This window comes from Ooceraea biroi, chromosome 7, assembly GCF_003672135.1.
Source record: "Ooceraea biroi isolate clonal line C1 chromosome 7, Obir_v5.4, whole genome shotgun sequence".
Taxonomy (NCBI): Eukaryota; Metazoa; Arthropoda; class Insecta; order Hymenoptera; family Formicidae; genus Ooceraea; species Ooceraea biroi.
Genome location: NC_039512.1, coordinates 7,390,881 through 7,418,265, shown reverse-complemented (window position 1 = coordinate 7,418,265; position 27,385 = coordinate 7,390,881). Strand labels below are relative to the sequence as shown.

General features: G+C 39.5%; 1 protein-coding gene across 13 annotated transcripts in view; it reads right to left on the bottom strand.

Annotated features, from left to right (window-relative positions):
- Window positions 1-27,385, bottom strand: part of LOC105279293 (tensin) — a 161,423-nt gene that overhangs the window by 22,559 nt on the left and 111,479 nt on the right. For 10 of the 13 annotated variants that reach the window (XM_026971411.1, XM_026971412.1, XM_026971413.1 and 7 more), the window contains 6 exons: window positions 19,038-19,097; window positions 12,910-13,131; window positions 12,392-12,555; window positions 11,740-11,889; window positions 8,805-9,102; window positions 7,605-7,842 (listed from right to left, as the gene is read on the bottom strand). In XM_026971411.1, the coding sequence (XP_026827212.1) occupies window positions 7,605-7,842; window positions 8,805-9,102; window positions 11,740-11,889; window positions 12,392-12,555; window positions 12,910-13,131; window positions 19,038-19,097 (1,132 nt within the window). Of the gene's footprint in view, window positions 1-7,604; window positions 7,843-8,804; window positions 9,103-11,739; window positions 11,890-12,391; window positions 12,556-12,909; window positions 13,132-13,985; window positions 14,223-19,037; window positions 19,098-19,926; window positions 22,824-27,385 lie in introns of those variants that run through there. The other 3 variants (XM_026971419.1, XM_026971423.1, XM_026971421.1) reach the window with 3 other exon arrangements.

The following is a 27,385-nucleotide window of genomic DNA, read 5'->3' as shown; positions in this document are numbered from 1 at the left end:
GCACTTCCACTCATACGCACACGCCGCTCCATTATGCATTAGCGACGTACTATGGCGCACGTGTTTCCTCGTGTTACGTGGTGATCGCACATGTGTGCGCGTCCCATTTGACGGTACGGGTGTCGTTGCGTGTTCCGCTCACAGGCCCCTCTACTTCACTCGAGTGGTCTCCAGTCGCCGGTCCTTCTACGGCAACTCTCGGCTCACCGCATAAGCCGATCGGCTACATGGTCATCGTCGTCGTCGTCTTTCTCGGCGTGGTCGATCGCACACGTCGATTCCATGCGCGCTCGCACGCACTCCGCCGTTATTTGGCGCACACGAGAAAACGGTTCCCGGATTCCTGGATCTAATTGGAGCCGGGACCACCTGCGATCCCTGCCACGCCGATCGATACCAAAATTAAAGGTTACGTTCGCGGCAAAGACGGACCGCGGAGCGAATCGTGGCTGCCCAAGCGACTTCTGCTCGGAAGATCATGAAGATGTACGTACAAATTAGGCGAAATTGTTCGCTTAATTACTATGCAATTAAAATCTCATTTTGTGGTCATTACATACGTTAGCTGGACAATGGACCGTAATTTTCGAGGGAATCTTCAATCTTTCTTCTTTTTTTTTTTATTCTTCACTTCTTCTTCTTCTTCACTTTTCGTAATGTTCCTCATGTTTTCAGTCGGTACCATGCGAGCCAGTGTTCGAAATCGATAGTCGCGAATCAACGACCGGCAATTAATAATTCATCGTCCGGCGACGAATGCTGGAACGCTGGCACGCGTACGGGCAAGAACTGCGTGCAAGTACTATCCTCCTACTACCATGCGGCACGTGAGCGGTAATACGCTTCTTCTTTTAGACGAACGCACGTCCCCGCGCATTCACGATCGTCACATATGTACTAGGTGCTCGTGACGAATGCTAATGCACGCTTAGCGCCAGACGATGAGGCGCGCCGAACAATAAGAGAGAATTATGGCAGAGGGTGCATCGTTAGGGGCAATTAGGATTGCGCGAATTGATTGATCACTTACACTATGAGTTATAGCTGCTGCGGTAGTTCCTTTATTTGCTGGAGTTGATTGGCACGAGCTTATCAAAGTTGGTTTTGTTCCCAACAAATTTTATACATTTTGCACCGAAAGAGAGAGAGAGAGGGAGAGTATCAATGAAATATTTTTCAATAAAATATAATTTAAATGTTTCATTCAGTTTCTGACTATTATCAAGGCGAGACTATTGTCAAGGGAGAGAGAAATTGCACGTTTACAGCATCCAAAATACCAAGAGTACATTCAAGTAATATTCACGTAATATTCACGTAATATTCACACGTGGCACAAGTCTCCATTCGCGCGTGTGTTTTAAGCTGGTTTCAACACACATCTCGGCAAATATACGTGATGTTGGTGCTGATTGCTCATCACAGGAACGGGAGCACGAATATGATGTTGGATGTATTTCGTTAAGCAAGAATAGAGTGACCTCGCTACTGGTAGCTTAATAATAACCCATTAGGCGCCGGGATATTATAACGCATAATGTGGCGCACAATCGTACCGGACCTGCAGAAGTGCACGTGGGATGTGTGTCCAAGAATAATTGGTTCACCTGGTAGCACCATTATTACGGCGTCAGCCGTTTATTTAATCGTTACATATAACGTAAGAGATATACAAGTGTTGTTACATTATCGCGACGTCACCTGCAATACCTGAAGCTTTGACAACCGACAATTAAGCAGATCGGCAATCATCCAGTTTACTTGATATATTATACATATATAGAGCATGTTTGTTTCTAAGATATTGACTTGTCAGCGTTCAATAATGAGAGATTTATCAACTCTGAAAGTGCGGCGCGACGTTGAATGCGCACGTGATTAAGATCGATACGAGGACCGCGAGATGGAAGGTCGAAATGATCAAAACTAGTTGACATTTCACCGCGCATATTGATGCCCAATGCATTCCGAACGTCTATAAAATAACGATTTAATAATGATGCCGCGTTGAAAGCGCATATTTCTCTGAGAAGGAAGAAATAGATTTAAGTCTGATAACTCTTTGGTTTGCGTTACGTTACAGCACTAGCTTCTATTTACTTATCTCCAAGCGAATAATTTATGATCAAGAGAAGGATTTGCGTGAGGAATCGGATCTGAGGCAGGTGGACCGCGCGCTGGCAGACGCGACCACCGATTTACCACCTCGCGCTCGTCCGCGCGTAACGTGGCTATTTCCACTGTCGAGGAGTAATGAGGATAAAGCGAAAAGTTGGTCGGCTACAGTCGGCTAGTGTGTAGCGATGTATATTCCTAGACAACTAATCTAGGACAAGGACGCGTGCACGATTTGTGTGTGAGATGACGCGGCGCATGATGCGTTGGTCTCAGTGAAGCGCAGCCAGGTGGGATTTACCTGTGCACATTTATCTTTATCGAAGATTAAAAGGAAGAAAGATGTTAGAATAAATAAATTAATTAATAATATCGCCAGCGGAAAAAAATCATGTAAATTGATAACTTTAAATAAATAAATAAATAATATTGCTAGCGGAAAGAAAGTCATGTAAATTGATAATTTTATATATAGTTCAAATCCTCTCTGTGCAATGTTATCTATTTGCGTTTCACAGTGTCACATATTTCCTCTCACAGATCATGTATCATGACTTATATACGTATATACGTAAGCCCAAATTTAGAGTAACGGCTGTTCCGCTTCGCGTGATACGGGTAATGCCGGAAATCTCGATATTGACATCTGGCCGGGGCAAAAGACGATTTCTCTTGCTTATGTCCGCCCGTAAAGAACAAAAACACTGCACAATGCGCATCGAAGTGGTAAAATAAAACTGCCGGAGGCGGTCCCTGCACGGAGAGACTGCACAGGGTTGGGGTAAACAATGGTGACGTAATAGCGGAAAGACGTATGACCGAACGACAAGACAATGGGCTCTTGTCTTCTGTGTTCTCTGTCCTCACTCCTTCATGTCTCTTTCTCTTTCATTCTCATTGCACGGAGGTTTTCTCTTCTTGTTTTACCGCACAGTGTCTTCGACAGCGGCGACCAGACAAAAGGTCCGCGAGATCAGCTCGCGGGATTTTTGAGAATTGGTGTGAGTCGTCCGTTTTATTTCTTGAGAAACGCGCGGACGCAAAAAATTTACAATCCGACGGCAAACAGAGAGTAAATGTTCGTTGTGTGTCAAGTGGTTAACGCGTGCAAAGACCAGACAAAGTCTGTTTGCTAATGTCCGTTACTACTTAGCATTTCTCCTACGTATTTCGACATCTTGTATCGCAATCCGTTAAATTTTCACAGCAAAAATCTATATAAAAACTTTGTAATTTTAAATGGTTCTGTTACTTTAATATTTCTTCATAAAAAGAGCACAATAAATCAAGAAAAATGTCGAATTTTAATGAGCTATTCTCCGAACTAAAGCAACTAAAGAGTACACTGAGGTGCATAAATGACTTCCTTTTTCGGTGTAAATGGTGTAGATAAGCGCGCCATCTGCGTGGTCGAATGTATGCTGCGCTTATCTACACCTATCTACACCGAAAAAGGAAGTCATTTATGCACCTCAGTGTACATTGAGAGAAAAGTAAAGAGGCAGTAATGAGACATCAGCGCTATTGAGAGAGCTCTTTCTTCCTTTTTTCTTTTTTAATAGAAACTTTAACGGAGAAATTATGCGGTGAACAGAAATCACGCGCAGTTACCAACTATGGGGTGTTTTCTCAAAGATCAATCTTGATCTACACTTTCCAGGAACCAACTTTCTCGCGGAATGGTTCGAAGGCGATTCTCAGAGCGAGAGTAGCCCGGTCAGGCCGGTTCGCCAATTTTGGATCAAAAGTTTCTACGCAAAGAGTCGCCTTAACGGTAGACTGTAAAATTAAGGTCAATCTCCAATCGCAAGAATCATGAAACGTTAAATGGATGTTTATCACGAAATGCTACAGTACTAGGCCATGAAGCAATAGAGGAAGATCAAGAGATGTATCTATAGTAAATGCCACACTTTATTTTTATAAATACTTGTGAATTAATAAAATAAGCAATTTGTATCTTATAAAATTATAGAAAATAACATAATAATAAATTATAATAAAACGTTTAAATTGTAGAAATATGTTGAGTCACCTCTCGACTTCTGTCAGAATAATTTCGAAATTACTCAAATCAAATTTGCAACCGACAATCTAAATTACTAAACTAATAAGAAAATATTAATAAGTATAAAATAATATTAACTTACTCGAAACGCCCGCCACTTTCGCCACTTTGTCAATCACAATGCTACAGTCAAAGAAAAGCTAATACAATTGCGCGTAATCACTGCACAAACGAGAAATCTCGTATTTATTGATTATAAATGATAAAAGTATTGAATTTTGTAAGAGCTCCGAAACATCGATCACGCGAAGATCAAGAATCGAACTGAGACTACTGCGGTCACGTAGAAGCGCGCGAAAACTGTTAAGCTGTATCCCCATCCATGGCGTCGCGACGCCAAGAATAAACCCGTACGCTCCCCACCACCATGAAAATCACCTATATTGTGCAGCTTTCCATCCCTTTTCACGGTGCAGACTTTTGTTACATTTTGATTCTCGTAATAACATACGATTGTTATTTGCGTGCAGCAAACTGTGAGAGAAAGAGAGAGAGAGTGCAACTTATTTAATTAGCTGTTATTCATCTATTTAATATGCAATACTTATTTTATACATTTATGCAATTTGAGATGCTTTTTCTTGTTTGAAAACTTAAAAATTAACCTTTAAATGAATATAAGCTTCCTTCGACGTATTGAGTTTTCTTTTCAATTTAATTTTTAATTCAACGGACCACTTCTGATTTTTTTCTATGCTTTAAAGCCTATTCCAAGAGATCGTACATATAGATCTCTTGGCTGGTACAAATTCACCCGGAAACATTAAGAAGGAAGATTCATTACACTTCCGTCTCGCCTCGCGCATCACCGATCAAAGAAGGAGAGTTCGGAAACTTTTTCGTTCAGCAACTCATACACGTATAACTCGGCAGGTCGTTAAAGCGGATCGTTCACGCGAGCACTCTAGGAAACTTATTTTCTGTCGCGTGGGTGCAGAGCGTGTGGGCATCGCGACGCTTCCGACGATCATCTCGTCACGATGAAGGTTCGTTACACTCGCCAATTCGCCGCCAGCAATAAGCTCTTCGTGCCGGTAAACGTTGTCCCGCGACGTGGAAATGCATCCCTTACGTTAACTCTTTGCTTTCACCCGGCCGCGAGGGAAATCACGAGCGTGGTCTCGCATTAAATCGTTAGACAAAGTAGCAGCGCAAATCGAAGGCTCGAGCACCAATTGATGCGGGCGCACCCGCCGGCGACAAATCGCTACCATGCTTGACAGAGTGATATTGGAGTGATTTAAAACGTAATTTAGAACGTCTGAACCCGACACGGGGACAATTAAGAGGGCCGTCTTGGGAAATCGGCTCTTGGGACGATTTTAGAGATCGTTCGCGTGAAAAATCGTGCTTCTTTTGTAGCCCACGTGATTGTCCATTGACGCGGAAGTACAGTTTTCATTTGAAAATCCGACAACATTTAATTAAAATATAAATTCTGCCTGTGGATCTAATCAATTTCCACTGTCAATAAATATCCAAACGATCAACTTCTGGAGAAAATACTTATGAGATCGACATGAAATCTCAATGTAGAGTTATATGAAAGGATCTCGATAAGCAATCGCATTCCGATCCAACGGCAGAATGTACCACGATCTTTTTCGCAGTTATCGAGAAATAGAATTGATTCCAGTTTGGACACACCCTTTAGTCGGCAAACGAGGGTGAGTATTTGGCAAACGGATCGTCGCTGGTATTGCGGTTGAACTACCGGCATCCAATCGGTTCAACCCATCCCCTTAATTTGTCCGTCTCCCTTCGGCCGCAGAATCACGCCGCTGACGAGCACCCGCCGTCTTTCTTTCCGGTCTCATCTACCGTCATTCTTCGTCTTGTAACAAACGGCGTCGATTTAGCATCGCGCGCAATTTGGGTCACAGCTTTATTGGACCGACCGATCGCTAACGAAATGAATTGACTCTGAGAGCGTTGGTCGTCCGGCATCGTCGACGCTTACTTTTAGGGGAAACATAGCGATGACGCGATCGTCTCAATTAAAGCACTATACCAAGCAGAACAAATCGCTATGCTATGCTATACTGGATCTTGATGTCTTTGGTTAAGTGAGTAAAACCGTGTGACCAGTGCAACTCATCCTTTCAATGACGGACTTTAATTAGGTTTAATAGTGCATTAGTTGGCACTATTAATCTAATTTTTAAAAATGCCTGAATAGATGCATCTAAGGAAAAACAATTCTTTTCATTTTTCTCCAATTTTTTCATTATTACATTTATGTGTCATTTTTTATGAATTTAGGCGACAGAAAATGTACTTTATTATATGGACATTCATCGTGATTCCACTTCATTCATCATTTATTTCATTAAGAAGCCGTATCAGAGAAAAGTGAAAATGCAAATAGGCATCAACGGAGTAGAAACACTATACTCGGAAACAACCAACGCGCTGGACCTTGCCCATCCATTGGGCCGACCTTTGATCTATTTCCAGCCATAGAAATCTCCTCCGTCGCGATAAACCGCCATTTTCCTTCCACTTGGCAGAACGTATTTCCGGCGGTCTTAGTCAGCCGTTCTAAATGCACTATCTATCTACTAACTATCGTTCTTTCGTCTAGCTCGCTCTCTGTCCCTCCCTCCCTCGCCGTGAACGCCAGCCAAGTTGTATTTCTGACTAGCTCTAACACAGTCAGATCGGGGTTAATTGGGTGCCATTACGTCGAAAATTAGTACGAATTAGTTGACAACGATGAGCTTCTTGCGGCGTGGACCATGGACCGCGGCTTTCACGAGATCAATAAATTAATAGACCAAGCTCGTAGCCTCAAATTTACAATGTAAAGCAGAGACTAGCATTCATTTGTAAGAATCATGTTGTAAGCAAGTGATACCTCACGCAAATTGATTTCTAACAACGTGATCATAATATCACGTCGTTAATGCGCGCATCTATATGATATATTTTGAGTAATTGGGAAGTAAAACATGATAATTGGCTTAATTAACGTAATAAATAACATTAACATAAATATAACGTCGACTCTACATCGTTTTATATTTCAGTGAAGTTATAAAGCATATTCATAATATTTGTAACATTTATATTTTGATATCATATATTAATTTTATTATATTGTCAAACATTTATATACGTTGTTATCGTATTGCAAATATGATATAAAAAACTGACATATTAATACATGAAATTTTATATCTCCTGCGATCTTTTATTTGCAATATTACCATTTTGGAATTGATTTTATTCCTTTATAAAATAATCCATCATTGTGTTCAAAACATCAATAATTTAAATTGATTTTCTAAGTGCTTAATTACTTTAATTAATTTTTTGAGATTATTTATAATGATTTAATTTTAAGAAGTGGAGAGAAGAGATAAGCCTTTCTATCTTATATTTAAAACGTGATAAGATAAAGAGGAAAAATCGCACTCACCATCGTCGCTGATCTCGAGATTCGTGTAGCTATCCCAGTGCAGAATAGGATCGTGATGTGCCGATGCGTGCGGCACGGCGGGCGTCGGTGCCGGTATTGGGCCGTTCTGACGTTTCGCATCGGTAGCGAAGTAAAGTGTCACCACGCTGTCAGATGGACATCGAGGGTCGTCGCAGGCGACGTCAAGCACCGATCGCGGGAAGGACACGACGTTCTCCGTAATTACGCACGTGTGGAACTGTGGACATAATAATGACCGGTACGGTAATGTGCGTGAATTAATTATTAGTTTCTAAACGAACATTCATTTCTAATCTTTTAAACTTTGCCATCAAAATCATGTACTATATACAAAGTGAGAGTGATTTCTCGTTGATAGGTTCTCTGCAAAATTCGCGATTGACTCGTTTTCGACAAAGGTTTAATTTAATATCAACAAAAATATCGATCGAAAACTTTTTTCAAGCAACGTGACTTCTGACATAACATGTATAAATTATTGATGTAAAATATGATGAATACATCATGATATGCAGAATATGGAAATATGCAATGTTACATAAACACACGTGCATAGACATTATAATTAATCAGTCAAGCGAAATAAAGAAATGCAACCTTTAATATGCATAAGTTTAATTATTGTAACAAGGTAACGTCGATTAATGTCACATATCTTAATTGTAGTCTCTGTATTTTTCCGATTGCTTATATTAAATTCCTTTTGCGTTAAAGCATAAAGTATATCCAACTATTAACCGATCTTGATATCACGTTCAGATTGCAAAGGATGTTATTTGCCTGTTGGGCATAAATTATTGCGCAAACGTTCGCCGCCTTTTTACAAATGCATAGACATCGCCGTCCTTGCTACTATTTACGAAGCACTTTGCATCAACTGTCATTTATGTCGTTGATTTCTAGCTGTATCACTTACTTGCTACACGCATCATCATGCGTAACGATGCATTTACGATAAATATGACAAACACAAACGACATACATAAATGTTGACTCGAGATACTATTCATATTTCATATTCATATTCATATATATTCCAATATTTTATGATTCTATGAAAATTAATGCAAAATATTTCAGTTAAAAAATCATGAACTGTAATAAAAATTTATTTGATACTGCGCAAAATTTATTATAAAACATAAGTCTATCATATAATATAATATATCGCATTCTCACCTGGAGGGAAAACATAACTTCTCGAGCCTGCTTGGAGTATACCCTGTGGTAGCATTTGACCAAGATGTCGCCCCTCAATCGAAGTCCGCCGAGATTAACCGTGAATTCGCGCGCGTTCGTCACCGAGTACAGATCCGAAGTATATACCGGCGTAAGTCCTTCATATACCTTGAGGAAGGCTCGACAGCCCGTCGGCTCAAAGAGCGGCACGCCGAGGACTGTTAGATGGGTCAGGTACAATGGCGACTGACTGATTCTCAGTGAACCCGATAGCAGTCCACTGAAATACTCGATGTATCTGTGATAAATCACGAGAGACCGTTAAGCTCTTGATATCAAAGAGTTAGCATTCTATTTAATTCTAAATCTTGAATTTTATTTTTAATTCTCAATTCAGAAGATTGTATTCAAAGATAAATATCACAAATGATGAACACAATCTTGATGAAATTTGTTCAAACATGAAATCATCTATTTATTCTTTTTTTGTAGTAGAATAGCAAAAAAAATAGAAACAAATTTTCTCGGAGCCAGAAGTGCACGCGTGCACGAGGAACATGATGAATGGGATTGATACTTCGGCCAATGGAAGCCTTGGCTGGCCCGTGACACGAAGCGATGTGCATATCGGACGAGCACGCAGATGCTAGTACGTGCAACGAACGTTCGACATCGTATGTTGTACGAGAACTCACGCAGACAGGTCCGGTAATGGTTTCATATGCTTGCGAGAGCGCAACTACGCTAACGACATGCTAATGCTCGCGGCTTGCGGAATTAATGAAAGAACTCCGGTAGGCAGGTCCGTAAGGACCACGAAGAGCGGTCGATCGGACGAGCAAGATGAAGCGCCGAGGAAGTCACCACGCACGCGGCACACCTCGGTCGCGGCTCATTACAGTCATTATGAATGCGCACGACGACGCGGATGACGAGGACGATGATAAGGACGATGATGACGGTAATGATACGGCGGCCGTAGGTAGCGTTGAGGTCGATGGCGCGTAATACGCGCGATAAACTACTGGATGGGTCGCGTTTGTTTCGCTAAAAGGAACCGGTTGGACGATCCAGCATGAATTGCAAAAAGAAGAGAGACATGCGTGAAAACTACGGAAATCGAAAAGCAATAATTAGAATCAAGAAGATCGTAATTAAGAATCAATTTAGTATAATTACTTTTTTGTGGGATTATGTATTTAATAATTGTTATTTTGATAATCGGTTAAAAAACGATATCTGATTGTTTATAATAAATATGTGAATATGTGAAATTCAGTATTATCAGTTAAAACAATGTTTCTTTTTCAAAAATAAATATTTTTTTTGCATAATTGAAAAAGAATAATTATTAATGCGTTATTCACAGGGAATAAGATTTCAATAATTTAATGTATTTAATTGAGTAAACATTTTTGTCTGAAATACTAATTCAGAGAATAATTATTCATACTTTATGTAGCATAACAAAACCAAAAGATAATATTTCCGCAAATCATGTTCGAAATAAATAATCTGAATTAAATTAATAATTTTCAATGTAGCACAGATGACAAAATTTTCTTCTTATTCGGATTGTATCTGAATTGGACAAAAATTACGATGAATACAAGTGTGGATGAGATTAAAGGAGACAGCCGCATGCAAGCACAACCGCATTTTATTACCATCATTATGCATGCATACGACGACATGGCGATGAAGTAAACGATAAGACCGCCAATGAAGATAATGATGGGAGCTCGCTATCTTTAGATCAATGGTTCATAGTACTCGCGATAAAACCGGCTAACAGAAACGTCTCTTGAATAACAAGAATATCAAGTACGCAGTATGGCCCATCATTTTATTTTGTTAATCTAAATTGCCAGTTTGCCTCGCGATTATCTCTCCAAGTGAATGTTGTGATCACAGTGTGAACGAAGCGATTATAGTTGCATATTTAAAAATCTCAGCGTGTGATGTTAGATTGTTCTAAAAAAATTTTAAAGGATTTCGAACGAAAATCCAGAATCCATTATGGAGCAATGACCGGATAGGCATCAAGATGATTAATGGCGTTGGAGAAACACGAAGGATGGCAGAAAACGAGCAAGAATGATTGAAGATGATGATGACTAGATAATGAGGACTCGACATTTCAGGTCGATGGCGCGTAGAACGGATAACAAATAAAATGACAGGAATGGTTATTCAAGGACATGAGGTGTCCTTCTTAATAGGATCGCCATGGCAATAAACGCGGACCAGTTACACGCTTCTCCTTCTTGCGATATAAATTTAAAGAAGTTAAATGGCTTCCGCAATAAACGTCGCACGCATCGTTGATACGCAAAAACGATCTCTTCTACATGAGAATTTTAAGTTAAGCACGTTGCACTCGCCTTATTTAATTTTAAATTGATAAGCGCTTTCACGAAAAATAAATCAAGTGCGAAGAGAGTCAAAGAAACCATTTCATGGCGGCAAGAATGGTGATGATAATAAGCATAAGAAAATGTAAAGCACGTTATATAAAACATTACTTTTTCTAAGCTTTACGTTCTAATTCTGAAATTAAATAATAAAATGGATGAAGTGGAATTATATTTTTACGATACCGACTCATCAAATACAGACCGAATACGGTAAACTAGTTTTACAATATAAGATTGCAGTCGCAGTTACTCGTCGTTAAAAGCTCCAGCGACTGAAAAGTAAAATAAATGATGCGGACGCCAAATATCAAACACCCGTCAATATGAGAGATAGGAGCTAGGAAATAAACTTATAGACTTCGCGATATGCAGCGTGCGCGCGCGATAACCACACCCGCGGATGATTTTACGATACTATTTGACTTAGTCGTGAATACGAATATCGCGAGTGTGATAGAGCGTGCGCTTCAACGTTAACAGGTAGCAACGGATTTCTCTTCCTCTTTCTCGCTGATTACCTTCGATGCGACGGAACCTGCAGCAATCCAATCTTGTCGTCGAGGAACCTCCTCATGGCGAACCTGTCCAGCGCTTGATCGCGTCCCCCGCAGATGCTGCTGTAGTTCATGTAAGCGGACACCGCCACACCCAGCCGCTCCTTACTGCCCCTGAAGAGAACGATAACGTTAACTTGGTACTGCGAATGTGCGCCATCGATTGCGTACCTCCTCTGCGAGAGGCAAGATACGAAAAAAGTTTCGCCGCGGGCTCATATCGCGTGCCCTAATGACGTTATTATTCACGATGAATGGAAATGACTAAAGGAAAGTTATGGACGCAGGATTTCAGAAGGGGGAGAGGGACAGTGAATGTACCACCACGGCAAAATTATGGCTTTTGTGGCTGAACGTTTCAACGTTAAACGTTCTACAAAAACTAGGTCGCATTGTACAATCTAAATGCGTATATAGAGATAATCTTGCACGTGTATCTCAAGAGAACTTTCTTTTCGGTGTGACAGAAATTCATTTTTCATATCCTTTTTACGATAAATATATACGATAAAATTAAGTTGCTCGTATCTAAATCGATAATTTTGTTAATAATTTAATCTATGGCTTAATATTATTAAATGAAAAGTTAAATTAAACTAAAAAATGGTAAATTCACCTAGCATGCAAAACAACGACGCGATTAGAAGCGCCGTTCAGCCAGGAGTCGAGCTCTTTGCAGAGAGCGCACAGTCTCTCCAAACTTGGCGCTAATCCCTGCGGCCATCCAGCCTCTCTCGTATTCGGCTCGCCGGGTCGACCAGGCGACGATAAGTTAAAAATCTGGAATAGGCAAAACAGCCAAAATATCAAAAAGATTGCAAAGCTTAAACAATGAAAAAATATAATATAACTACATGAATTTATCCCATAAAGTAAAAAATCGATTAACGAAAAATGTTTCACTAATCGAGATTCAACAATTATATTTTCCACACGCTTAATCTTAAGTCTTAAGTATATATAATTTTAAGACATTATATTTTATAGTTGTATTATCTAAGAAAAAAATGTATTACACACGTATCATATTCATAAAGTTATTTGTATTATCTTTATAAAATACGGAATGCTCTTTTCCTTTATTCCGAAAGAAAGAGTAACGAAAAATCCCAAGAGAGATATTGGAAATCGTACCATGTAATTATCGGCGTGTTTCCCGCGCAGGAGAGTGGTAGCGTGTTCAAGAACACCCTGCGCATCCTCTCTATACCAGAGGGCGATGATCCTTTCGGTGACGTAACAGAGCTCCATCACCTCCGTCACGCGACCTCCGCCCTTTCCCGATCCCGTCATTGTCGAATCCGCGCCGACGCCCGGCGTCCTCGCAGGAGTTGACGCCATCGCTGACGTCTGCACCTGTAATGAAAATGGCTTATTTGAATTTGACAAATAAAAAATTCATGACATGTTGTCAGCAAAAATAGATGAAAAGTAATTAGAATCTAAAATAATGTCTGAATGTATACAAATAATTTATTCGTCATTTAAAAAAGCGTAATGATAGAATTAAAGAATTGAAATGTCAGTATTGGTATTTTTAGTTTCGAGGGAATTTCTCAAAACGTCCAACTATTTTTCACATCGCTATCGGTGAAATGTAAATCGGGGTTTACTTTTAGTGACGAAACTATGTCACTCGAAGCGAATGAAATTGTATAAATTCGTTTTGGGGAAGAAAATCCTTTCGCGAATAGCTCCGCACCACTCGATCCTATCTTCGGGAATCTTTCCACAAGATTTGTCTCTGACTGCCGCAAAACTTAGTTTTCCCGTACAAAACAATGCCGTGCCAGACAATCAAATTTTCTCCGTAGAAGACAGATCTCATTTCTTTATTCCCCGTCTACGTATTCACTTCGTCCTTTCTCGTTTCCCCCGTAATAGCTCTGAACACACACATAGAATTTAAGGAAATAAATTGCAATACGTATTAATAAAATCTTTTCTAAGAGAAATCATGATGAGAAAAATGTCTGAACATCAATTTGTTTATTACATTATTTTCAGAATAAGCACTCAGTAAAACACTCTAAAGAATAGTTTCATGTCTATCGGCTGCACATTTGTTTCAATTACGTCACACGCAATCACTGTCTTCCAAGTAAGTGCATAAATAATTGACAATTCCGCAAACATTTCCGACGATAGATCGGAGGCAGCGACATAAAGCGGCGCGAGCGATTGTCAGTTCACGAATTAGTTCTATCCACCTTCGAATACTTCGGCGCGTAAACGATCCTGACGACGACGATGTTCTTCTCCGGCATGGCGATGTCCTTACGGAGGACACACTATCGAGGGATGGATCGACATGTAATCCCCGGCGCCTTAACGGGAACGCCGCGTTTATTCCGCCGAGGGACGACGCCGTGGAGATACATCGAGATGACACGCCGTGTTTCTCGCCGCGCGACGATACACTGCCGGGTATTGTGTTTCGCCTGGTTTTGCTGGAGATACGCAAGAATATCCAGTGGCCAGTCGGTCGGTCGGCGGTTTTGTCAGATAATCGCGCCGCCTTCTGTCGTGTACGCTGACGTGCGCCAGCTCGCGCATCCAGGGCCGCTTTGACCGTTGTCACTGTCATTTCGCAACGTTTATTTGCGTATCGTGATCGAAACTGCGCATCACTAGCTGACTTTTCGCAATTCCGCCGCGACGATACAACTGTAGCGTAAAATTGATGATTAGTAACGCCTTGCATCAGCTTCAACTTTGAGAATGATATCAAGACGAAGCAATTCTGTGCACTTTTAAGAAACTTGCTTGATTTGTCATGTTTGTCAAGACCATGTGTATAATATCATCAGTGTCACGTTATCAATTCCACATCGCGTCGGCTTAATCGCGACATCCTTAATTCGGACATCATCATCACGCACTCGATGATGAGATCCTTTTCGAGCTAAACTCCTCGATTTCTTCAGGCACAGTTTTTTAGTCTCCTGTAAATCATCCAAGACGAAGAACTGGCTGGCTTCTTATTCTAAACTTCTGGACTATGCTCTCTTAAGGCGAACGTTTCTTACTCGTGTTAAAGCGGCCCTGCACGTAGATGAGAGAGCGCGCGCGCGCGAATGCGTGATGTAACGAATTCGTGCAGGTAGCGTGACTTTGATTCCCACACCGAATAGTCACGCTATTGCTAGTCGAACCGTGGTTGGCGTTGGATCGTCTTAATACGATGCAAGGCCTCAGGACGCGCGTTGCGGAAGGCGCGCGGATGATTTGTCGCGGAGGACGTGCGAAAATTACACGGAGAAGTAGGCGCGCAAACGAGCCGGATGTACTTGCGTTTTTGTCCGTTCGCTGCGGTTTCTTCCTCGTCGGCATCAGCATCCACGACGCGTTGGCTTCGCCGGTTAGCCCAAGTCATTTATAGGGTCTCGGCAATGGAGTACTATCGCCGTCCAGGTACGCCGTTATTGATGGCGCTTGTTAAAATTATTCGCGTGATTTATGCGGGATTATAGTCGTACGTTGTTTGTTATCTTCGTCTGCGAGCACTCATCCTGCGTGTCTCGTCGGGAAATTTTATCTGAATTATAGATAATTCGCTGCACAACAGACGTAATGTAATCCGTAAAGCCTGACAAGTTGGCTTTTCTGTACTAATGTGCACATAATTTCTGGCTGTACTCAACAGCGTTCTGTCTGGCCCTTTCAAGCGGTTCGCCAAGGCTTTACCTTTGTACATCGAGCTGTACTATTATAACTAATTACGACAGTGAGACCAAAACGCCTCTGGTACATTTGCGTACGTACTATTATTTTATGCCTGCGGTACTTGTCTCTGTAAATTATTAATAGTAATAATATAAAGGATAATAATGAAAATCAAACATTTTATCTCTTTTTAGATAAATGTTTTTGAGAACGTGCAATTTATCTAATTTATGTCCGAGGAGAACAGAGCTAAAGTGGCACGCAACACGAGAAGGTAGGAAATGAATCCACCGCGCAACTCGAGTCCCAGAAATATATAGGGCGGGTAACAATGAATTCCGGGCGTCGCGGAAAAAAGGGCAGAACGAGCCGGGCAAGAGAACAAGAGCGAGCCGGCCAGCTCCTAAAAATACTTGGTTTTATGAGATCATAACGTTACGAGTTCGTTTCTCGCGGGGCGTATAGCCAGGCCTACCCACCCGTACATAAATCCCTTTGGCCGTTAGGCTCACGTGTGAAATTGCTATTACGTCCCGCGGTTCTACCGCAGCTGTCACTACATGGAAACCGCCCGTGTATAAGTATTCGGCATTTCTTATCCGATCGTCTAACTTCGCTGGTTACTACTCGTAGAAGCTGCAAAATGGGAATATTGCTTATCGTACATCGGCAAACATGAATTTTATCGTCACTGACTTAGAATAGATACTCGGTTATAAATCGATGATTAAAAAAGTTTGAGAATTTTTCAATAATTATAAAATTTAATGATTTTAGCTAGTCTGTTAGAAGCATGGAACATAGATATTCGTCTGTGATTTTAGAGATTGTAAAATCTTTAAGAAACGTTGAACATTATGCATAAAAATAAAGTTTTATAAAGTTATTATTCAAAAAAGTTTTTATGTTCGTCCTTCTGGATTTTTTTAGATATCTTAATAAATCACAAGATTTGAAAATTTCAAAGATTTTATGAAATTATTATAGAAAGTGAGAAATGTATAAATTGACAAGTACGAATATTCGGAAACGAGATGTCATTATATTGCCTCTGCCATTAATTCTGTGCAATTATGGAAGACGATAAGTCGATGTACACGACGAACCGCACCACTAATGTCAATTATCGTTAATCCACTTAATTGCTCGTAGTTAATTTCTAATTGGAATAATGATGCTGAAATGAGTGGACTTAATCTTCATCGATTACATTTGAAGGTTGTTAATAATGACGTAGATGAATTTTCCTATTCTTATCATTTTTTGAAAACCATAGAATTTGACGTAACTTATTGCAATGCTACATTATTGCGAAAAAATTGTCGTTGTGATTGATTAATGATCAAATAAAGAATTCATTTAAAAGAAGAATTGTTTTAAAACGTAGCGATGCAAATTTAAACTCTATTGAATTATGAAAAGTATTTTTATTTTTAACAAATGCTGTCAATATGCACTGTTTTTAAAAAAATTTGTTTGTCAGCTTTTTGCGTAGAAAATAAAAATACGACGCAATACGCGAACAAAAATAATCGATGAAAATTCTCAACGTCGTCATGAGAAATAAGAACGAGCGCGATAACAGCTGCGCAACAGTTTTTACTGCACGCTAATTACTATTCCACATAATTATCACTGCTCCCACTTTGCCTCACCTTCATACTTTACACGGCTCATAACTGCGATGTAATCGCGAATGATAGTTTCCGGAACGGATTCGCGCAATTAATTAACATGGTTAAAAATAATACAGTGTTAACCTTGATAATCTCGTATCTTTATCGTAAAACACATCATTAAATATAAATAATATTAAATATCTATTAATAATTAACACAGTATTTTTTTAATTTAAAAATTTATAGAATAATTAATAATCAAGTATTACGTTAACAAAAAAGTAATACATCGTTGTAGAAATAACGTGTATCAGTCTCATTGTATAATAAAAATGCCTTCTTCGCATTTCATGTAAGAATATCACTGATCGGCCATACCGTGGACCTCCTTTCTGCATACATTTCCACAGTAATAGCGGTATGGTCTCCGCGCGAATAAGTGCGGTGTTTCAAGAATACATTATCCATCCAACGTCAACACGCGCGGATTATCGCGGCGGAACATCGCGGCTGATACTGAACAACCGTATAATGCGCCGCTTTATTACCATTTTAGCGAATAATTTTCAGTGGCATCGTCGTGTGTACGCATTACAAGTGCCCGACAGTGAAATTTCAAAAAGACTCGCTAGTCTCTTTATGTCGGATCGTGACTTGACTAAAAAGCGCAACTGAGCCGGAAATTAGAGGTAAAATTATGTCCTATTACTTTCACGCTCTTGTATATCACGTCGTATTATGATTACGCTATTATTTTTGTGATTTCCAAGTAAGCTTCACGAGCACGCGTGCGACAGATACCGTAAGTAGATATTTGTGTACTTGTCACGTGGATTGATTTACGGAATCGATTGCCTCGGCAGATAACAAATAATCCCAGGAGATACTGACCGGTTGCACGAACCGGTGGACAGGGGTAATTAGTGTACTGATTATCAGTCGGATATTAGTATTCCCTCCCAGGCGCACGCTAATAGAAAGTTATTCCGCCGGCGTGTTGTGTGAGTAGCGGATTGTGTAACGCGTGTCTCATTTTGATCCCCGCAATTATGGTTATCGTGAATTTTAACCGAGCCGCTTCGACGCAATTTCCCAGATTAAATCGCCAATGCAATTAAATCTCGCATCGCTTGTTTACAGAAATCTGCAGTGCGCGCAAAGCGAGACCCGAAATTGCGGTCGACGCAGAGTCCACCATCATCAAGGCACAGCGAAAACTCTGTTTTAACGTCATGACGCTGTAATGTAACGAGCTGCCGGCGTATAGAACTTCCGGTGCTTGAAAAAAAGAGCATAGAGAGACGACATTTCCATTTGAATGTGGGGAAAGTGCTCTTCGGAGCTCAACGTTTCGGAAAGGTCGTGCACGTGTCCTCCAGTTTCTGTATTTCGAAAGCGGATGCTTATGCCGGACGGACTGGGACGAGTCGTCAGGAATAATTTCGTGCAACTTGTACGGCAAAATGTTGCCTGGCAGAATACGCGGTTCCAAACGTGAGCGCAAAAGTTTCGCGTTTGTTTGAACATAAAGTGTAAAAACGTAGCTCCATCTCATGCTTGCTCATGGAATAAATGGAGATACGCCCGAGGTGGTATCTACTGCTCGTATGTGTTACCGGTTCTATTATTATTAAATGTTTAAAGAAGCTGTTAGCGATAAATCGCAAATCCTCGATGCCAATATATCAGGAATAGATAAGATATGGTGCTCCTAATTCGTCAAGTGAGAAACATTTCTCTGAAAGATTGTCACTTTTTTGATCGCGCACACGTTTACTTTCTCTGTTTTTATTTCATCTCTTCTTATCATAGTGATACACGTACTTATGGATAAGTATAATTTCCCACGTTATAATTAATTGATTTCTTATATTAATTTATGATAAGAGGAAGGAGATATAACGAATATATAATTTTTTAATTATAATTTAAACGAGAAACATAGTGCATAATTGTGTGATATAAACACTTGCTTACCTGTTGTTGTTTGTTCCTTGTGATGATGTTTTTCGGTTGTGATTCGTAGCCGCCATTGTGCTGTAATAAAAAACAAAAAGCAATTAGTCACCATGTTTATATATTGAAAAATATAAAAATTAAATTAATAATTTTTATATAAGTGCAAAATAAGAAAAAAATATCAAAATTATTCATCCTCGATATATCACTATCATATTATCAGTAAAGAAACATTTAATTATCAATGTTTGAAATAACGCGTTAGTATTATACGTGTGCGTATTTCTATAGAGAACAGATAATAGCTTAGTCTTATTAACTTTCCACCTCGGTGCGTCGAAAATACTATTACTCTCTTCATGGGCGTTGTCTCAAGAAAAGTGGGTGACATTATTGTTCATTGTTTTGAAATTAATGGATACGGTATAAGTTGTTTCCATTGTTGCCCTGGAGAAAAATTATGCAACGACAGGTGCCGCAATAGTGCGCTGAATTCCTAAAAACCAGTTGCATCATGGTCAATTTAAGCCTACCTATTAAATATCTTGTACTGAATAGACATGCTACACTGCACACGTAACATTGTTTAGTTATAACGTTATTACAGACGCATCTAATCCTTTGAGAAGAAATAAAATAGAAAACTTGTTTATAAATTGAAAAGTTTAATCCACGAAAATAATTTTAAAAAAACGTCATTTAATAAGACTTTTTACATTAGCAGAATCGAATTTATGCGATTATAACACGTTTCAAATATTTCTTAAATAATATGCTCAATTATAATATTTCTTTAGGAAATAGCATAAAATTCTAACAGCTTAATTGGAAATTAAATTTCAAGGAATAAGCAATTGTATAGTTAAAAAAATCTGTAGACGGCATTTATAAGAAAACTACCACCTACTATAATTTGGTGCACGCGTGTGAGTAACACGTGCGATTCGGACGCACCTCGCTCTCTATATGGAGGGCAGTGTGCCAGACAGTAAAGGCGATACGATGCAAAAGCGTCTCCGTCTCCTCTCGTAGCGGCGTCTCGACGTCCTTAAAATTATTATTCACCGCATCCTGCCGGGTGTCACCGCAACGGCAGCAATTCGCCCGCAGCCAAGCGCGCGACAGCGAACTGGTGTTAGAACTCATCGGTGCACAAGATCGTGTTCGAGGCTTTTATGCGATGCTTTATTTCCATGTATCCTTCATTATGCAAGTGATGTCGGTTAAATTAATCAAACGCCTCGACAACGACGATATAATCTCCGATATCGATCATGAGGAATCATCAATTCTTCAAGTAGCGTCATTACCTCTTTTCTTTGGCACGACAATTACTTTCTCGAACAAAACAATTACGTTAATTTCAATAACGTCTCCAGGCAAATGATAAATTGTACTTCACGTCGCTGTCTCATAGAAAATAAGATTAACAAAACTTGATCGTAATCGGTTCAATTGATTATCCCAGAGAGACGTGACTTCTAATCTTAATTCTCGGCCATATATAGGATTCCAGAGTCACTGTGTCACACTTGGAACCACGTGTATCAATACATCATGTCCATTTCGTAATACCGGACACTATCTCGTCTTATTTTATTTGTTCTAGTTTTTTTCTTTACTTTTACGCAATCCTTTCCACGCGTTTCTCGGATATAAAGCGGATCATCAATCGTCGCACTTGGGTCAAGTGTCGTATAGACGTATATAGCGTAACGTAATTCGCTCCTACTTGAGCACGTAGGCTAAAGCACTCGATCCTTATTGCATCAGGATCAAATTAAAAAAGTTTTATCGTTATCGAACTTACTACTGTTTGAGCATTTTTGTATTTTGTACTATGTATAGCTTGTATATGGTATATATCAACTATGCGGTTTTCGTTTCCATTGTGAATTGTGTCTACGTAGCAAGAGATCCCTTTAATGAGTGTTGGAAATCTCTCAAGGCTTCTTGTTACAGATTCTTCTCGCTTAAGATTAATATTAAGTATAACAGCTGTACTAAATATATTAGATATCTTTTTCATCTAAATATACTCTCATAGATATTCTATCACTCGATAACAGAACACGACTTATTTTCTCATCCCAGTCGTTTTATTACTTTCGTGGTGTGTCATTTGTTTCGTTACGGGATTCACATATTGCGTGCATATTTTTTCAACAATTTCAACAATTCCTCAATATTTTACATCTTAATTTCTCGTCAACTTGACATGCAAACAAGAAGCGTCAAACGTACTTGCCACGACTTATCACGGATAAGCTTCGAAGGACCTTTCGTACGCAACCACATCGCATGATCAGCTCTCGCGATTCCATCCTCTCGTGTGCCAATCAATCCGCCGCGGCTTCGCTTTGCAGGTGTACGCGTTCAAGGTCATTCATTTTCAAGGTACGCACCCTCTCGTGGTCATGCTCGATTCATCGAACCTCTCTCGCACCGGAAGCACCGCTTGCAGCTCGAGACTGCTGCCCTGCGGCTTTCCTCACGTTTTCTTCCGGGCGTCGCCGCGATGGCACATGATGCTGATGACACGATCAGAATGAGAGTTTCGGTGATCACGCGACCTGGGTCAACCGGAATGAACGTCTGCGTCGCTCGGGAGCCGCCCCGGCGCTGCGGGTATACAGAGGGTTGAAGCCTGCATCTCTCTCCCGGGGGTCGGGATGGTCCATGGCGGGGTGGGCACGGGGTGAGAGAACTCGACACGTAACCATGGCGACTCTAGTCGGCGTTTGTGACCTTAACACGCAGGCCCGATCCTGCGCCGCGCGGATCCATCCTTCGAGTCTGCGAACTTTCAGAGAGCCGCGCAAGGGTGTAGGTATGACACCTTTGAATGGCTGAAACGCCACTCCCTTGAAATATAATTAGGCCACGTCGCCCCGCGTGGAATTTATCTTGTCAGATAGTCCTTCGAAATTCCCTCTCGGTCGGGCAGGCAAGTACCGGGTAGCTGAGGGTTCAATAGAACTTTGACGATGCGGGCTGGGATATTTATCTTAACGTCCAAATAACCATTCGCCGTGAATGTAATCACTGCTTCCGCCCGCTCAATGAAGATATCCGTAGATTGTTGTATACATACGTATATATACGTCATTTTAGAAATATGTTTCTTATGGATATAATATATTCTCTGTATATAAACGATGTTTTATAATACTTTAATCAATATCTCACAACAGTGCAAATTTCCTTGTAGAGTGAATGTATGATGTTCTTCCTAAAGTGTCGTTGTTTAATCTGGACGTGATTTTGCCTGATAGTTCTTGAGAGATACTATTTTTGCTTAGTGGAACAAGATAAATTAAATATGTATCTTGATCCGTTCACGGAGTTTCTCTTCCCGCATGTGATGTTATCGATACGTTGCTTTAAGTTCCTGCGCGCCCCCTCGCATCGCCAATAAGGAAAAGCAAAGACGAGTGGGTCGAGCGTGCCACTCCCTTAGAATACACTCACTTGGAATACAATTAGGCCACCCGGTAATATACACGCAATTTCTCCAATGCCGCACTTTGTACATACATCTAAATTTTGCCCATAACGCGCGGGCGCACGCTTGAACTTGTTAATTTGTAATCCGGCAGGGAATGAGATTCATGTCGCGACGTTAAATGCAATTTTTAATGTGTTTCTAACAAGATTTTCGTTTCAGGTGATGAAATAACTTTAGGAGAGCATGTCGTGACACGTGCAAAATGACTTCACATACTTGTCATACCACACCCTTCCGGTGTAATTAGGTCAAGTTTTTACATCAAAATTATTATAAAATACAGATTTAATTTTAAGAGAGACTTTACGTTACTTTTCGAAGAAAGAAAATATAATTTTGTATGAAAACTTCTCTTATTCATTTTAAATAAAATTTTAAATAAAATTTATAATCTAATCTAATATTAAAAGATTGTTATAAAGTATAAAGGAAATTATATTTAAACCGTTTTCGAAATCTTGATTATATATGAAAGAATTTTAATAATCATACAAGCAGTCAAATCCAGCATTAATGTCACACCAAGTTAAACGATCGAATTTTTAATTTGCTGTACAATGATTTGCATGTAAAAGCGACAAGTCAATACTTTTTTAATATACCTGTCGTATCTGCATATTGTCACGGCAAAAATTAGCTCTTTTAAAATGAATTTCTAAAAGGTTTTCTTGATAATTCATCCGTCTTGACGTAACACGCTAATTCCCAGACGAAAGAGATACCAGCGATATTTTACGACAAGATAAATTATGTCAGGAGGACCGATAGGCCTTCGTAAGTGAAACACGTTTCACCAGGACTAGGTAACCGGATAAACACAAAGATGTCCTTGGCAAGAGATCGCAGATGGAATATATCGTCGGCTACCTCTACATCGAAGTTCAGATTCCGACTGAATTGCGAAAACTGTGCGATTACTAAATCTGCCACGTAAAAATGCGGATAGCGCGACTTCAGCTATAAAAAAGATACAAAGAGAAGGCCCTCGTTGAAATTCACATTCGTGAATGGTAAAATAGCGGTTTCGAGAATAGCGATTCGAGAATTCATGAATAATAATAGATGCGGTATATAAACCGCCTTATTTTTGGATTCGTTGAAAGCTTGTGTACGCCATACGACTATGGTGAGCCACCACTAATTGTTCGTAAAATATCTCGGATTTCACAAATTATTATAACATGACATAATTTAGTAGCGCCGGTTTTAATATCATCCAATAATGCTGCGCGGGTGCTTATTGCAGAACTTTAATAACGTGGAATCATTGAACTGTAATTGGCCGATGAGATTTAAACGCATAAAGTAGGTTTTACGTGTCCAACTAAATCGTTAATTAGTGTGATGCTTTTGATCAGAAACGATGCGTTTGATCAGAAACGATGCGTTTAATCAGAAACGATGCGCTTTATCATTGAAAAAAAATCGGCACTTTAATGTATGCAATGTATGCAATGTATGCAATGTGCAATAATCATTAAATAGGATTACAACGTGATCATTTCTCATAATAATCCGAATGAATCTCAAATTTATTCTCACAGAATACATGCGGAACGACATGGTTCGTTATACAACTTTCATATTAAGCGCGAATTAAAGAAGAGAAGTGTGCACAGATTTCTCGAATATTAATCGTCTTGTGCATTTTAATGATACTTTATTTTGGACTTCATTAAGTGCGTACCTACACGCAATAATGTGCGATGAGACATGCGAGAAAATAATCTAAAGATACATATGATTACACGATACAATTAATCTTTCATAGAAGCGACTGATAGTAGCTTTACTGTAATAAAGGTTAGAATCGCAGAATTAAGAATTAATTTTTTACCACATTTTATATAAACTTCTGCTAGAGAATTATTTGCTGCACGTACTTAATCTGGTATTTTATTAATCTCGATAAAAAGCGTTTAAGACTGATAACACGTAAGGTCGATTAAAGACCGAAATAAAACAGCACATAAAGAAGCTAATAATAATACTCAGCGACAGCTGATAATACTGGACCTTTGCACCAATGTTATGCGGAATATTATCGCGGAAATCGACCACAGTTCGATCTTGGCAGAAGACAACAATTGCTTTTAACGACATCGATAATAAATGACTAATGTAACCGGAACAACAATGCTGCAGTTAACCTGGCGTGGTATGCGAAGATCACTATGACGCTCGTTGAAGGGGCGAGTAATGCCAGGGGGATTGGCAGGGTACCCAATTGGCTAATCCATACTTAATTGACTTATGTCTCGCAATCGAACGTCACGATCGAGAATCGCATTGGAGATCAAATGGAGCGCAGCTGCGGAGGGTCCAGATTCCGGGTAACTCTTGCATAGCGAATGGATCGTGACGCTGGAATGAGGAAAGAGCGTGAATGACAATCGCGATTCGTAGTTACGGCATATTACATTAGCGGATGTGTGTGGCAAGATGCCGATTGGAAGCATGGAATGCGAGTTCCAATCGGTAACCGTAACACCCGTGTTCCTATTCAAATGATCCGTAGTACCTATTTATCGACAATAAATAGTACAAGCTTGAATGTATGTGTGTGTTACATAGTATTGTTAAGAATATACATTATTATATAATAATCTATTAAATATTTGTACCTTGAAGAAATATATAATTAATGTTTCGAAAAATATCGTGTTTAAAGATTTTATCTATTTTTGTGAGAAATTTTATGATCATTTATTTTAACGATTTTAAAATAAAGATTTTTGAAATGTATATATTTCCATAAAAACTAATAAATCAAACTGGATGATGCAAATACATGAGAAAAATATATTCCTCAACTTATATTGCAATGTACTTCAACAGAATTTTAATTCAGCAGCTTAGTTATTTAGGTATTCTTGGTAATCTAAAAGTTTTAAGGGAGAAGACAAAGTCCACAACCTCAAATTTTCATGGAGAGTAAACCATCTTTAAAAGTATCACAATCATGAACGCAGAGGATACAGCGTTGAATTTTAATACAAACGAAACACCCTACGTATGCCTCTGATCCGCTGAAAATAACGCTTCAGCCAAAAACTGAAGTCTTCGAGAATTCAAGATGTATATTATTATGTATAAAGTTATTACGCGGAATGACTCAAGTTCTTCTCAATTTCACGACGATTTTTGTATTCTTAAATTACGTGTTCGCATTACAGGATATTTCGTAACGTTCGTTCGTGATCTACCAATAATCACCTCTACCTAATACCAGGATGAGACAATCTTTGCGACGTTTGTTCCAACCTTGACTCTACTAAGAAAGCCTTGTGGCAAAACAAGATATGACAAGACGTGGACACGTATCTACATATATATGCACACGCGTGCACGTTGCACGATACTTGTCTTAATGGCTGACGATTACATAAAGTCAGCTTTTTACTCGCGTCGCGGTGTTGTCCGGGAAATACGCGATTCTTTTTTCGCCCCTTACCTCGTCGCATTGTAAGATTGCAGGAGTGATCTCACAGGAAGTGACGCCCTTTACGCTCATCGATATAAATACGCGCGCATGCGGCACGCCGGTAAAGAACACACACCGATGGCTATCGTTTTATTATACATCTTCTTGTCCTCTCTCTTTTCCTCTTTCCTCTGCTTCTCGACGTCATTCGTCGTAACTTCTCTGCGACTGCAATGGTTTTTCAATGATACAACTTCACCGTAAATACGACATAAAGGAAAGAACGATACCGATCGTAAAGAGTGCCGTCGAAAGAAGCCCGTAACTTATCTTCAGCCCGGCTTTATCGTTGACTCTTGACCCGATCACGCCGAGTTCACCGGTATAATCTTTTCATGTTATTTCGCCTCTATTTGTTTTTTGGGCATAATAAAATCGTTAGTGGCAGTAATGGGAGATCTATTCATTGATTAGGTGATAATAAATGTTGGGTAATAAACCATGAGCTATTTTAGTACGAAAAGGGATGTGCTTGCTCTTAATTTGATCATATAACGTAAATTATTCGTATTATTGGCACATTAAATATTATACAGGGCGTTTCTAAAAGGTCTCGTCAAACTTTAACCACAGATGCATTATTATGTATTAATTAGGATTATACAAGGTGAGGCACCTAAAACAGGCCACCTGAATATCTCGGCTGTTATTGATGATAGAAAAAAATGTGTCAGACCAAACTTGCATGGTTTCGAGGGACACATAATTTCTTCTAAATAGTTTTTTATTAGGTGGACGCGTAGAGGTCATATGAAGGTCAACTTTGTTTTTTTAAATGGTATGATATGTTTTTTACGTACCATCTAGTAGAGCGTTTGAAGATGCGCACATTGATCTACGGGTCAAAATCATTCAAGGTCACTGAAGGCCAACTGTAAGGGAAAATAACTTAATTTATATTGCCTAGAGTTCTCTGCTATTATAAATACTGTAAACTCAGAAATGAAAAAGTTCTCGAGTTTAAAAGTTTTTTCTTCTTAGAGGAGTTCTGAGTTGATGATATCATTATTTTTTATATTGCCTAGAGTTCTCTGCTATTGAAAATACCCTAAATTCAGAAATGAAAAAGTTCTAGCACTTAGAAATTTTAGCCTTCAGTGACCTTGAATGATTTTGACCCGTAGATCAATGTGCGCATCTTCAAACGCTCTACTAGATGGTACGTAAAAAAACATACCATTTAAAAAAACGAAGTTGACCTTCATATGACCTCTACGCGTCCACCTAATAAAAAATTATTTAGAACAAATTATGTGTCCCTCGAAACCATGCAAGTTTGGTCTGACACATTTTTTTCTATCACCAATAACAGCCGAGATATTCAGGTGGCCTGTTTTAGGTGCCTCACCCTATATAGTTTTTAATAGAAATCAA